Source organism: Mercenaria mercenaria, chromosome 14 (assembly GCF_021730395.1).
Source record: "Mercenaria mercenaria strain notata chromosome 14, MADL_Memer_1, whole genome shotgun sequence".
Lineage (NCBI taxonomy): Eukaryota > Metazoa > Mollusca > Bivalvia > Venerida > Veneridae > Mercenaria > Mercenaria mercenaria.
In genome coordinates this window covers 14,695,052-14,710,088 of record NC_069374.1, presented here as the reverse complement: position 1 = coordinate 14,710,088, position 15,037 = coordinate 14,695,052, and the positions used below count along the sequence as shown (strand labels likewise).

Here is a 15,037-nt window from a genome sequence, read left to right as displayed (position 1 = left end):
AAACACAATTTCATAAAAAAGCTGAAAATCTGAAACAGAAATAACTGCTTAATTTAAGTAAAATGTTAACTCAGCGCCTTCCGCACAAGGAAATCCTACAAGTTTTTGACAAAGTTTGTTTTAATTTTTCCATGTATTTTATTCAACAGTTAATATATCAGACGTCGCCAACTGTGAGCAAACACCCAAATAACGTTTGTTTGGACGCCGTCATCTTGGAATGGACGTCACGTCATTGTACAACGCAAGTCTATGGGGGTGGGGGGGGGGGGGGGGGGGGAAACATGAACTCTTGATTTTTTACTTTATTTTACATTTTTACAAGAAAATGGAAAATGTGCCAAGAGATATTAACCTTCCGGTATTAACGATGCCATTTTGACAATTTTAAATACAGTATAAATAAATTATCGGAGGTCCAAAATTAGGTGGGACAGACTTTAATTTCCAAACAAACTTATGAATTACTACGGTAAATGATATATGTACTTCAAAACCCTAAAGTATTTCATATTTTGCAATAAGCAATATTGGTGCAACTATGAAATGTCACAAGATTAATTTGGTTGATAAAATACCCAAGTTTATCAGATAAATGTGTTGCTTAAATGCTACGATACGATTCGTGACATTTTAATGCACCGCGGTTAAAAAAATGGTTTTATATTTTCTTAACCATTTCAAACCCTACAAATTTTAATTAATACCTAATTCAGGAAGTTGTTAAAAACATGTGTTTTTCATGTTTAAATTCAGTTAATCTCTTTTAAAGAAGAAGAATAAGAATTTATTAGACTCTAAACTTTACAGATTCTGGTCAATAACAAAAACGAAAATGTTATAAAATTCAAATGTGAAGTGCGATGTAATTTTTAAAAAAAAATGATGGACGTGAACAAGGACGCTTTGGACATATAGTTTCTGAAGTGTAAATAGAATGTTGACAGGTAACACATTTTAATACATGGTAATATGAGCTATAACATATACCTATTGAAATATATAAAGCATATATAAACACGAACATGTCTCGTTTTGTACGGAGGGAGATACGTTTATAATAGTATTCAACATACATTCATACAAAAATGTATATTACTTCTTCTTAGAAATATCAAATAAATAATAGTAAAGAAGAGAATAATGGGCAGATAGCTCAATGTAGACAAACTCAATTTTGTTTTCTATTGATTATCACATGTCAATAATTTATTCTACATACATGCAGAGCAAAATCTATCTCGGGTTATTCTGCAATAAACCACTCGCGTGCAATGACGTCATCCGATCCAGGTGCGTAGCGCGGTCGTAAAAGTAGCTACCATTTCTTCTAACACTGCTGATACTAGTATGCCGTGTTAGAATCGAAATAATAAGTTCCCAAGTGTGATTTATCGTAGAATAACCCGAGTTTTTCGTTCTAATGCGAAACAATTTATCACTCAGGCCTACGACCTTCGTGATATATTCTTACGCATAAGAACTCAAAACTCGGGTTATTCAACGATAAACCACGTTTGGGAACTTATTATTTCATAATTTAATCTTTATGAATATTTCTAATCAGATCATCATGAAAAAAGGATGTGCATTTTCTCGTGTAACTCAATAAAGTTATCTAATACACACGTAGCCAACAGAAGAAGAAGAAGAAGAAGAAGAATAGTTTATTTCACTAATTAAGGACTTGAGCCATTATGGTTCCTCGTCCATAAATCTATTACAATCTAATACAAGGTCAAAAAAACATATATACATAATATCATATAACGTTCTGAAGGTATAGTGTTATAAAGTACAGTATTGAGGATGAACAAAAATAATATCAAAATAATATTGTTGGCTACATCAATGCACATAGCATAATACATTTTCATAAAATTTTTTTTATAGAAGTACCAAAATATATAATATGTACTAAAATAAAACAGTAAACATATTTCTATCTCATAATCACAAGATATTGTTAATAGTGGCAGATCGTATATTTATGGCATTTTTGATAAAGGCTGCTAAGTTATTTAAAGTTTTTCTATCTGTTGAGTTCAGTAATTCAATAAATTTCCACATACTAGGATTTCTTCTATATCTCTTTGCAATATAACGTTTTCTTAATGCGCTGTATTTTGTACATATTAAAACAAAGTGGTATTCATCTTCTATGTCAGAGCTTCTATTGTCACATATTAAGCATAGTCTTTCATTTCTCTCTATCCTGTTTCTACCATATCTGCCTGTTTCTATTCTAAGCGTATGTGTCGATGTTCTAAGTCTTGTTAGTAAACTTCTGTAATATTTACTGTTCATTGAATTTAAATAACTTTCATACATAAAATCTTTCTTCAAGTGTTTGTATAGCGATAATGTTCTATTATTTTGTAGGTTCTCATGTCACTCTTGTCTGAACATATCAATTAGTCTTTGTTTAGATATAGCAGGGAATAGCTTTTGATTTATTGCTGAAGGATTATCCCACACATATCCGTAACCATGTCTGTATAACAATGATTTAACATTATATGCCCAATTTCTTTTCTCATTATTACAGTCTTTTAAAGCCTCTGAATATAATGACTTTATAATACAATTATCTGAGTTGATTACTTTTATCCAATATTTGATTACTCTGATATACCTGTTTATATACAATGGATATCTGCCTAATTCACCATATATACTTGCATTACTAGCAGACATTTTAACATTTAACAGTCTTTTACAAAATTTCAAATGCAGGCGTTCTAACTCTTTCGACTTGGTATTGCCCCATATTTCACATGCATGATTCAAAACAGCCCCAACAAATGCATCAAACAATTGACAACATATTTTCGGATTCAGATCAAAGTATTTCAAATTATATAATAATATGTTCATTGCTTTTAAACCCTTACCGGCGAGCATATTCTGGTTGACACTGAAAGTTCCTGAAGAGCTAAACACGACTCCTAAATAGTTAAACTCTTCTACCATTTCTAAAGGTGTATTATTATAAAACCATTTCTCGTTTTCTTTTATACGGCCTCGTTTTCTAAACACCATAACTTTAGTTTTTTCTTCATTAACCGTTAATCCCCATTTATCGCAATATTCTTTCAAACAGACAAAATAGGTTACAAACAATATTTTGACAAAAAGAAAACAGTGTATGCGATAAGCTTGTCGGTAAACACGCGAGCTGTTTCTGTGTCATACCCAACAGGAAGTGTTTGATTCTTCGTCATAATCTAAATGTGGGCACGGATATACAACATTAATTGCTAAAACTAAATACTTGAGATATGATTTATTGCTATATAAGAATGAATAATAATAGTATTATTAATAATAACGGTATTAACAATTATCATATTTACAAAAAGAATAATAACGAAAACATGAGATATTCAATTACCATATTTAAAAAAAATATATAATAAAAACCTTGACCTTGGAGCTAGTCAAATGGCTTTACGCATGACAAATTATCTATCTACGCTTATTATTTGTGTGAAATTATTCTGAATTCGGACTGTGCATGTCAAAGTTATGGCCCGGACACGAACACCACCCTTTCCCGAACACACAAACAAACAAAAGCACAAGCAAACGAACAAACAAACACACACATGGACAGGGGTAACACTATATGCCTCCCCTTCCCATTTTATATTTTAACATGACTATATTCTTTTAATTAAAAGAATGTGTGACACGATAGGATACGGACGTGTTTTCTGAGTGGGATCAATTATTGGATGTATCTAAAAAGTTTAAACATTTTCATAACGTATTTTAGATCATTCGAAAGTGTTTTGAAAATCCTAAGTGAAGAAGATATTATCTTTTAAATATGACAAATAAGAAAAAGAATAATAGAAAACAAAGGAAAAATAAAAGGACAAGAAGTAGTGCGAGTGACGATGAACTCCTAAATCTCAGTAAAATATTTAAAAGTTCAGATTCGCCGACGGCAAAGTGTTCAATTAGCGAAATTTTGAATGAAACGAACTCGATACTGTACAATGATGAAACGTTCTCACCAGTAAATACATCTCGGATTAGTGAAGTAGAAAAGATAGATTTTACAATAGATAGAAACGTAACTATGGAAGCCAATGCGGGACATAGTGACAATGGTGCTACTTTACGAATGGGGGCTAGAACTGAGGATATTATTGCAATGTTAGGCAAGGTAAAGTTTTTTAATGTGCTTAAATTTTCTAAAGAAATTATAACAATAACAACCAGCCAGGTCTATTTTACTACTTTTACCTGACCAGGACTCCGTCAGAATAACTATATCATTTCCCGTCAACAGATTTACAAATTCGCAGTCTGATCTGTTAAGAGCACTCAAACCATTACAATTCCATATGAAACATTTCAGCCCATCCTGACACCTTCCCCCACCCCCCTCCCCACCACATGCATCATTTACTGGTCTCCCGTTTACAAAAAGCGTATCATACGATATCCATGCCTGATGCCCCGACTTACGCGCTTCCTTCATCTTTGGTACCAAACGTCTCCGTTTGGCAGCTACTTCCGGTGGATATTGCTCCGCGATATAGAAAGAAGAATCCCTCAGGTGCTTGCTCTGCTTTTTAATCATTTCACTGTCCTTGTAATATGTGAATTTGCACACTATTCTCCGCGGCCCGGACTTTGTACTCCATTTCCGGTTCTCCCTGATTCATTTGCATCGCCATAGATGACTCCTATACGATGTACCCTTTCCAGCTTGATACTTTTAGCTAACTCATCGGCAACCTTCAGCTTCTCCTTCATAAAAGTACGGACTATTTTCTCAGTTTTATTTGGGGTTTTATTCACTTCCTCTGGGACATTTCCTATGATTAAATTATTGCGCATACTCTGTGCTTTTATATAGTCCAACTCATGTTTCATGTTGTCCCGCTCCTTTTCAAGGTTCACCATGTGATATTTGGTATTTTCTAGATCTATTTCTGCAGAAGCTACACGGTCATCATCAACTCGATCAACCCTTTCCTGTGTTGCTTTGGATGTGTCATTGATGTGTATCCAAAGTCTATCCTTAAATCATTGTAAAAAGTATCAACTTTTTTCTCTAAAGAGTCTAATTTGCCCAAGCGTTTACTCATTTCTACCATGGAAATGCAAAACGAAACAGTGATGGAACAGTTATATATGTGTGCAACGAGCTTAAAGGGGATGTATCAATAGTAAAAAATACCCACGATACCATAGTGTGGTTGAAATTTGATAAAGCCTTTTTTCTGCATGAAATTTGATGTAGGCCTATATATAGCTGCAGTATACTTATGGAACGACGCCTCGCCGATTACGAATATTATAGATGTTGATCTGTTTGATTGTTTGCAAAATGATATTTTTATTTCGAAGCCAATGGACAGTTCTAGTCGCTGGTGATTGCAATGCTCGGACATCGTGTAAAGCTGATTACATAATGTGCGACAGGCTAGTCCCGGAAACTGTTCCAACACACCCCTCCCGAGATTCTCTATGGACAAAATAAGCGATTCACAAGGTAACAAGGTAACACACTTCTCGATTTATGCCAGGGAACATCACTTAGAATTGCAACCGGCCGCTTAGGCAGTGATTGTGGTAAGGGGGCGTATACTTGTTATAACAGAAACGGTAATTGATTATGTCCTCAAGATTATCGATGACTTTAAGGTATGCAATTTTAACAATTTTAGTGATCACGCTCCAATAACGTTTAATTTATTATATCACAGTAACTTAGACTTTGATAATAAGGTTTACGAAACGGAGTATATAAAGTGGCGTGATAAAGATAAAGAAATATATCGGACAAGACTTGTAGAAAATACGGTAAAGTTCAACGACATTCTGAGGGGCGGGGTTGAGGATGTGACATCAATGAACAGCATGGTGAACGACTTTACGAATATCATCCGAGAAGTGGCGGATCAACTGTTTAAAAGAATTGTCTTTAAGACACGTCGTTTTAATGAAACATGTTCAGATAATAGTAACAAATGGTTTGACTTAGAATGTAAAACAGCAAAAGGCGTTTACAAAGAAGCCTTGTATAATTTTAATCGGTCACACAGTGATCAAGATAGAATAGAATTTTGTAGATGTAAAAAATTGTATAAACAACTTATCAAACGCAAATGTAGATCGTATAAATTTAAACGTACCCGAGAATTTGAACGGCTTAAAAAGAGTAAACCTCGAGAGTTTTGGAGGTACTTTAAAAGTAGTACGCCTGCAGGCACTAGTAATATTCCTCTAGAAGATTTTAAATTGTATTTTCAAGATATGTTTTCAAACGTAAATAACAGCACACACAGACAATCTGAAAACTTCAATAATACGCATGATTTTGATATATATATCATACATAGAAGTTTGTAATGCAAAGAAAACCCCCAAAAACATTTAAGTAGAAACAAAGCGTCTGGTGAAGACAAGTTGTTAAATGAATATTTTATTGAAGCATGTGAGATTTTAGCTGGACATATTACTATATCGTTTAATAATATTCTGAATTCAAGTTGTTTCCCAGAGGGTATTATAGTATCGTTACATAAAAAGGAAGATAAATGTAATGTCAACAATTATAGAGGTATTACCTTATTAGGCATTTTAGGCAAATTATTTACTTCTGTTTTAACTGCACGCATCACGAAATGGTCGGATGATAATAACATTATTTCTGATGCACAGTTTGGTTTTAGGAAGAATAGATCAACTGTAGACGCGATCTTTATACTAAACTCTTAGATACAAAACTTTATTAACAACAAACGTTTATATTGTTGTTTTATTGATATGAAACGTTGTTTCGATTCTATCTATAGAAACGCATTGTGGTATAAATTGTATAACATGGGTCTTAACGGAAAAATATTACGCATAGTTAGAAGTATGTATTCTTCAGTTAAATCATGTGTTCGTTTATTTGATACTGGTAGTTTTTCAGATTACTTCGAAATTGCAGTCGGCTTACGTCAAAGGGAGATAATTTCCCCGATTATGTTTTCTTTGTTTGTGGAAGATTTAGAATTGTATTTGCAAAAGAGAATAGATGCTGGGCTCTCTTTAAATGAACTTATGTCTTATTTTATTGTTATTTGCTGACGACATGGTAATCTTAGCTGAAACACCTATTGATTTGCAATCATCTCTAGACACACTTTATGACTATTGTAATACTTGGGGCCTTGAAGTAAATGTAGAAAAAAACAAATGTGTAGTGTTTAGAAAACGTGGAGGCTTGCATAGAGGTGAATCTTGGTACTATGGAAACAATTCTTGTATTACAGAGACTATACATGATATTAATTATTTAGGGGTTACTCTGAATTATACAGGGAATTTTACATTAAACACCAAGACTATGTACGGAAAAAGCCTTAAAGCTATGAACACGCTAATGGCCAATTTAAAGAAACATGAAACATTGCCAAAATTAGCATTGCAACTTTTTGATTCCTTTGTGGGTTCCACAGTTAGCTACGGCTGTGAAATATGGGGACTTCTCAAGTCCAAACAGTTGGAAACTTTACGTATTAAATTTTGCAAAACATTGTTGGGAGTTAGGCAATCCACATGTAATATTGCAGTATATGGGGAATTGGGACGGTACCCTTTATATATTAATAGGTATGTGCGCATTGTAAAATATTGGTTAAAACTATGCCAGAGCAATAATATTATAATTAAAACCACTGTAAACTCAGAGATTAATGATTCCGCTGTGGGTAAAGTAAATTGGTTTACTCATGTTAAAGATCTTTTTATACGGGTTTTTGTATAAATGGAATGACATTATAAATAATAGGCATCTGATGAGGAATGTAGATTCAGCATTTATTTCTATGTTTAAACAACGTCTGATCGACGAATTTACCCAATAATGGCGAAATGGTGTCAATAGTATGGAAGTATTGACTCTGTATAAAAGTGTTAAAGAATCATTAGATTCTGAACTGGAACCATGATATTTAAATAATATTGTGTCTCGCAATCTGCGCATTGCACTTACAAAACTTCGTGTGTCTGTTCATAGTCTTAGAATACAGACTAGCCGATATGGTCGAGACAGAATAGACAGAAATTTAAGGTTTTGTCAAATATGTAATAGCAACGATATTGAAGATGAATTTCATTTTATATTTAAATGTTTCCCGTATGAACAAGTGAGGCGTAAATATATCAAACGTTATTATAGATCTAGACCAAGTATGTTTAAGTTCACCCAACTGTGTCACAAACTGACATACGGGCCTTATTTATCTGTAGTGTAAATGCAGGTATTGCATCATCTTTTTGTAAATTTTTGAGTTATTGAGGTGAATGTCAGATTTCACGCATAAAATACCTCTCATGTTTTTCTGTATTTCATAACTTAAATTTCCATGTAAATTTCATTAGATTCGGTTCAGTGATAAGAAGGTTAATATTTTATAAACTTCAGTAATTTATGTTTTTATCCCCAAAACCACTATAATGGGCCTCAAATTGTCAATTTCAAACCGCGCCAAAATAGTCAGATTTCCCGGCTATATCGTGAATCCCGTGAAAATAGAAATAGTCATAGTCCATGGCTTAGCCGTGAGTCCCATGAAATTTAGTATTTGGCGGGACATTACCCTTTAAATAGACTGGACTAGATATTGCGCACACCACCTTCCGACATTATAGACGAATCTGTGTCTGATTAATTTTTCTTGCTAGAAATTTATGCTCGATCGAGGTAAGATATTTATTTGTTAGATTTTTATATGATTTTTGCATCACGATTTTTATTTGGTTAATTTTTGTGCATTCTACAGAATTCTGTAACATTTACTTTTCGGCATGTGATTTTGGCTAGTTTCGGTATGTCAGGATAATTTATTAAATTTTTCAGACTTTTTTAAATTATTTCGAAAGAGGAATCTAAAATGTTTCGTTTATATAAGATGTAAAATTTGTACTGAAATTTGTAACATGATATTTATAAAGTACTCTGTTTCAAAAACATATGTCAAACATTTTGTTTATTATGGAACGCCATTACTACATTGTATTGTTATGTATAAATCTATATGGCAAGTCTAGTGCCATGTATGTAATATATTATTGTAATATGAAATTGTGTGCCAGCCTATTGCATATACATACAATGTCCGTTTTAGTGTATGGCATTAGATATGATATGGATGCCAACTATGATATTACGTTTGATTTACATTGAATTTTGTTAATTTGTAGTTGTAAATAATAGCTGCAGTTTATCATTTCCATTACTATATTTTTTCATCATAATTTTTTTATATCTTTTTCATACTTTAACTTTAGTCTTTTAAGTAAGTAATTTTTGTAATAATGGAAGTAATTAGTGACGTATTTTAATCACGTGACGTCTGAACTTAGTAGCACATATATTTTGTATAAGTAGCACGTATTATTTATGGGAGCCTACGGAGGTATGGTGTACCCAAAGGAGCAGTTTTATGCCCTGATTTATTTGTTTTGCTATGGTGCTTACCATATGTTATATATTTTAGCTTCTTCCGCCAGAAGATTTTACCTGGTGATGTCCTAACCCGGAAGTACAATGCCAGAGGTTCACTTGTCTTCACTCGCCTGGATGTGATTTTCCCAGCGCAGAGCTTTCGTCCCATGGTTGTGCCGTAAACCGCAAAGACGCTAATTTTTGTTATCCTCTGAAGTCAGCTCAGGGATGCAATCACCTACCACTATAGGGAGCCAATACGGAATCAACGTATTCACGGTTTAAAGGGACTTGTTTTAAAGATACGTCATATATTGTTTGTGCTACTTAAAGTTCGCAATTAAATTAAAGAACTGTGCCACGTCACATTAGAATTGAACTATACGAACTTTGTATCTGGTGATACTGAACTTTGATTTTTTTTTCTTTCTTTCTTATAATCAATTTTTTTCATATCATCTATTCATTGTTAATAATCATCTTATGTAAATAAATTTGTAAATAATGTAAAGGGTGTTGATTTGTTCTGATGGTTACTGTCGCCGGTACGGCCAGTCCTGTCACATACTGTTATCAACCAAAAATAAAGCAGAACTATATATGTAAGCTAAATTTATCCAGGAAACACTTGAAATACGTAGACTTAGACTGTAATATGAGTTATTCTATGTACACCGGTAATTATGTTTGTGTTATTTGTAAATATAACGTTTATTCTAAAGCATCATTGTACATGTATTAAACTATTCCAGTATTTGAATGTGTATAGTAGACTGCGATCTTGCAGTGAGAAACAGGTTTTATTATAATGAAGTATATTGTTTTTATGCCATAAGGCTACTGTTTACAAAACACTAGAGTGAATTGTGTAATATGCCAGATCATAAGACATATCGTGAGTTTTGGGCAGATATTTATATATGTATAATATTCGTTCCTGTCCAAGAGTAACTATTAAACATATTGTATAATGAAGGTGATACTAGAAGAAATATCAGCTTTAGACTGTATATATATATATGTTATTATACAGATATCGACACACATCAAACCGCTGTTAATTATGTATGTTCATCCGAAAATATTTTCCATCCATTCATTTGGACATATCTGTATTCTTAATGTCACAATTTCGTTATCAAATGAATATTAAAATGTTATTGCTTGTCGATAGAAACTGTAATAGTTTTTGTGAGAAATAAAATATGTTCTGTTCTGTTCTGGTAATACAGTTTGTAATAGAATTTTGTAAACGTGTGAAAAATAGTAATGAACAGGGTTTTGTGAAATAAATGAAAAGATGTATAAAACAATGTGAAGTTTCACTTTACAATATCATGATTCTGAATATGTTTAAGTTTCAAGTTTAGGTTTATTCAATTCTCAGATCATGCAGTACATGACAATATGAGCTATAACATTATACCTATTGAAATATATAAATCATATATAAACATGAACGTGTCTCGATTTGTACAAAGACACAGATGTTCAATCTTAAAAAGATTAACTTTTAGCTTTCTTGTATTGAAGTCGTAAGCTCGTTTTTAGAGATACTTAAATGTTTCTTTTTTTCTCTATTCCAGTGTGTGAAGACAAAATGTGTTCTTTCATAGAGACTTTGAAAACCAAAGTAATCTGGATAGCAATAATTTGCACGTTGTTCTTATCACTATTCTATGTCCCTCACCAAATACATTTTGCCAGCATTTCAAAGACATTTGAAAAATTAGCAGATTTAAATAGTTCATCTATAAAAGGAAAAGATTCACTTTTATCAACAAACGCCACCGGCCAATTTCACAAGGATTATTTGTTTAAATCCTTTAATGCCAGTATGAATAATGTATACAATAGTACTGAAAAAATACATAAAAGAGCAATAAAAATTGGCATTTTAGTCCCGTCGTCAACCCGTAAGATTAAAAATCCGCTGGTAGAAAATTTGAGTTTAACAACTATTTGCTTGCCTTCCCTATATAAAACTATGGAAGAGGAATATACATATATTATGTATGTTGGAATAGATAAAGGTGACTATTTAGAAACTGTTAAACATCAACTGAAAACTATGTTTGATAAAGTTAAAACTGTTGTGACCCGTAGTAGAACATTTACAAAAACTGTTAATGCAATAGCACGAGAAGCTTATGAAGATGGCATGGATTACTTTGTTCGCATAAACGATGACAGTTCCATGGAAACTCAGAAATGGACATCGGAAGGGATATCAATTCTGCAAAACTACACTCCCCCAAATATAGGTGTCGTTGGGCCAACGTGTCATGAAGGAAACACTGGAATATTAACACATGATATGGTTCATCGTTCTCATTTAGAAATTTTCGATTTTTATTACCCTCCATATCTTGACAATTGGTGGGCTGATGATTGGATAACAAAAGTTTACTCCCCTGAGCGATCAACCAAACTGTCTTCCTGGGTTGTAAAACATCATCTAATGTCGCATGGCACAAGGTATAATGTAGACTTTAAGAAGCATATTCGGCTGAATATAACACTGACCTTAGACCATGAAAGACTCAGCGAATATCTTAGCAAAATGCACAAATAAAAATCTGTTCCCGTCTGTGTGATCTTTGTTATTGGCCTTTTTCATTTGTCATCGGCAAATACCTGTCCAGCGACGTTTTTTACAGTTTTAAATTATTTTCTATGTCTTTTTTTTTCGACTTGTAATGAAGCATATAGGTTAAATACATTATTCCCATACAATCTCCGCTTCTATACGTTTATAAGCTATTTGCTAAAATGTGCATGCTGTTTAATAAGTCAGACGGCGCTTCTTTCATATTAAATTATACGCACGTCGCAATAACTTTTAATGCCAATAATACTTTCTTGAATATATGTTCGTCAGTATATAGCTTTTTTGATAAAGCAAATGCCGTTAAAATTTCTGCCATACCGAATGTATGTCAATTTTGGCAAGAATTAACTCGAGGCAGTCTGTATCGATAAAAGTTTGTGATCTGCAATTTCACGTATTTGATAAGATGTGCCTCAACTGTTATTTTTACGCACGAAAATTGCCTAGTTTATATTTGTGTAAGAAATTTAATAGCAACTATTCAATAATAATAATAATGATTTTATATAACCTTTCAAGATGTCCATCAAATAATAAAAAATGTGCACTGTGTACACAAGAAAAAATATATTCAAAATTAAATGTGTCTCTCTTATAATATAGTTTGTAGCGTCATTTGAAATATCGAATAATCCATGCATGTATTCCATTTGAAGTGATTCTGCACGTTTGCAATAATTATTCGGAAGTTGCGCTTGTGTAAAACTTGCCTTTTATTTCAAGTTATTGAAATATCTAAATTTTTGTCAAATGCAAAGCTATAAATTATGTTGAAATCAAAAGAAATGGCCCATATTTAATACTTTTATATTACAGTAATTGAAAGATTTCATGAAATGATAATGGATGCACATTTTCAATAGGAATCTAAGTCTATGTAATGGTTCTTTTTTGTTTCTTTAATGAATCTCTAACATAATTTATGAAAACTTAAAAGTGTCATAAAATGTTGCTAAAATGTGATTGACCACAACTTAAGGGTATTCAAGAGAAGAGCACTAACGTATGTATGTGAACACAAATATGTTAATTATTGAGAATAAATGTGTTTATACTAAACAGTATTCATATACACATAAACATTAATATGTACAAGGCATGCAAAACAGTAATCCCATGTGAAATCTTCTGAAAAGGTTGTAACGTGGTCGGTCCATAACAACAACACATTCTGAACCATTTTTATGTTTATTTACACAGTAGAGTATTTTGTACATAACATTAGTAAATCATTTTCTAATTTCTTGGTCTTAGTTTTACAAGCTTCACATCTAAAACCTAACTTAATCTTCTACATTGTCTCTCAATATTTTAATATCTACGAGACCCATTTCCTAGGTCTCTGCTCGGACTTCCGGTGCACACTCGGACTGTCCTAGACTCTTTCTGAATATACGAAATATCTAAAACAATATATAACCATGGTGCATTTCTGACGTATTGACATGACAAACTAGTGCAACGTGCATCAACAATATATATCAACTTGGAAGATGTTAACTGGCGTGTCTAGTAATCATATGTCAATGCTAATGTACTTTCTGACCTCACATAACAACTTAAACAAATCAAAATAATTTTGATTATTTTACATGGTTCCAGACGTCGCATAACGACAACTGCAACGTGAAAATGAAGGGATAAACACGTTTTTGTGTGTATTACATCTGCAGAAGCCCGCGGAAATGTTTGTGAACGATATCGAAGGTCGAGGTCACAAAAATATCCCAATGGCTTCTGCAGACATTAATACACTAAACAAACGTGTATTGTCGCTATTTTTGCATTAAAACATTATACGACGACTAAATGTATTGTCTTCACATGTATGACTTTACGGTTACGGTGCATTTTCTACATTTAAGGTATTTCTGCTAGTCCTAATAACAAGAAGTCTTATAACTTTTCCATATCTGTATCAAATCATAGAACGTAGAAACGTTTCGAAGGGGAAGATATTCTCGACTTTAACAGGTCCATACCTGTGTGTATATATATATATCGACTCATATTCATATGCGTACTTAGTAGTTTATATATACTGATGTCCCCGCAACATGAGAAAGGTCACAGGCATGGTGCTGCCCACAAACTAAAAAACATTTGCAAATGGAATTTTAATTCTGTTGTTGTGTAGTAATAATTATTGTAATTCTAAGTCCACAAAAAAAACGCCTTACCAGGTAAAGATACCTTAAAATACACCTACAATTTGAAAGAAACATCTATGTTGTACAACAGAAAAGTAGCCTTGTGGGGTTTTCCCTACAGTCAATTATAATATAAGTAAGTTATTAATAGTAACAACTAAGAGAAGTTAATCTTAAAAAAAATCCTCCATGCATGAAGAAGACATGCCCAGGACAAAGTCACTCTAGTATGTGATCTCTGGCCTCTAAGTTTGACCTTGACCTTAGACCTATGGACCATGGCCCCTATTCATAAAGTTCCTAAGGAGAAAACTTAAGAAAATTCTTAACTTTGTAAAATTTCCTAAACAACTTAGCACAAAAGAAAAGTGTAAACTTTATAATATTTATTGATAAGCTTCATAACTATGCCAGACTGTATATGACAATATTGTTAGAAATTCCAACTATCTCGACGATATGCTTTGGAACTTTTCCATTAGTTAGTCCTTTAGGGAAAATTTCCCCTTAGAAGATTTATGAATACCAGCCCTGGTTGTTGCTACTGACCTATTGTCTACCCATGCTTATTATTTGTGTCATATTATTTTGAAATCGAACCATGCATGTCAATGATATGGAACGGACACGAACACACATTATCAGTATATATGTAGTGAAAATTGGCTAAGATCAACCATGGACTGTTACCTTGACTTTTGAGCTAGTAAAACGGTTTTTACGCATGACATATTGTCTATCTACGCTTTTCACTTTTTTGAAATTATTCTGAAATCGGACCGTGCATGTCAAAGTTATGGCCCGGACACGAACACC

At 32.8% G+C, this 15,037-nt stretch overlaps 1 protein-coding gene across 1 annotated transcript; it reads left to right on the top strand.

The window, feature by feature from the left end:
* The first annotated feature begins 701 nt into the window (after positions 1-701).
* Positions 702-12,203, top strand: LOC123526434 (uncharacterized). Its single transcript, XM_045305577.2, has 2 exons — positions 702-947; positions 11,047-12,203. The coding sequence occupies exons 1-2, from the start codon at positions 938-940 to the stop codon at positions 12,033-12,035; spliced, it is 999 nt and encodes a 332-aa protein (XP_045161512.2). The 5' UTR covers positions 702-937; the 3' UTR covers positions 12,036-12,203.
* The last annotated feature ends 2,834 nt before the right edge of the window (positions 12,204-15,037 follow it).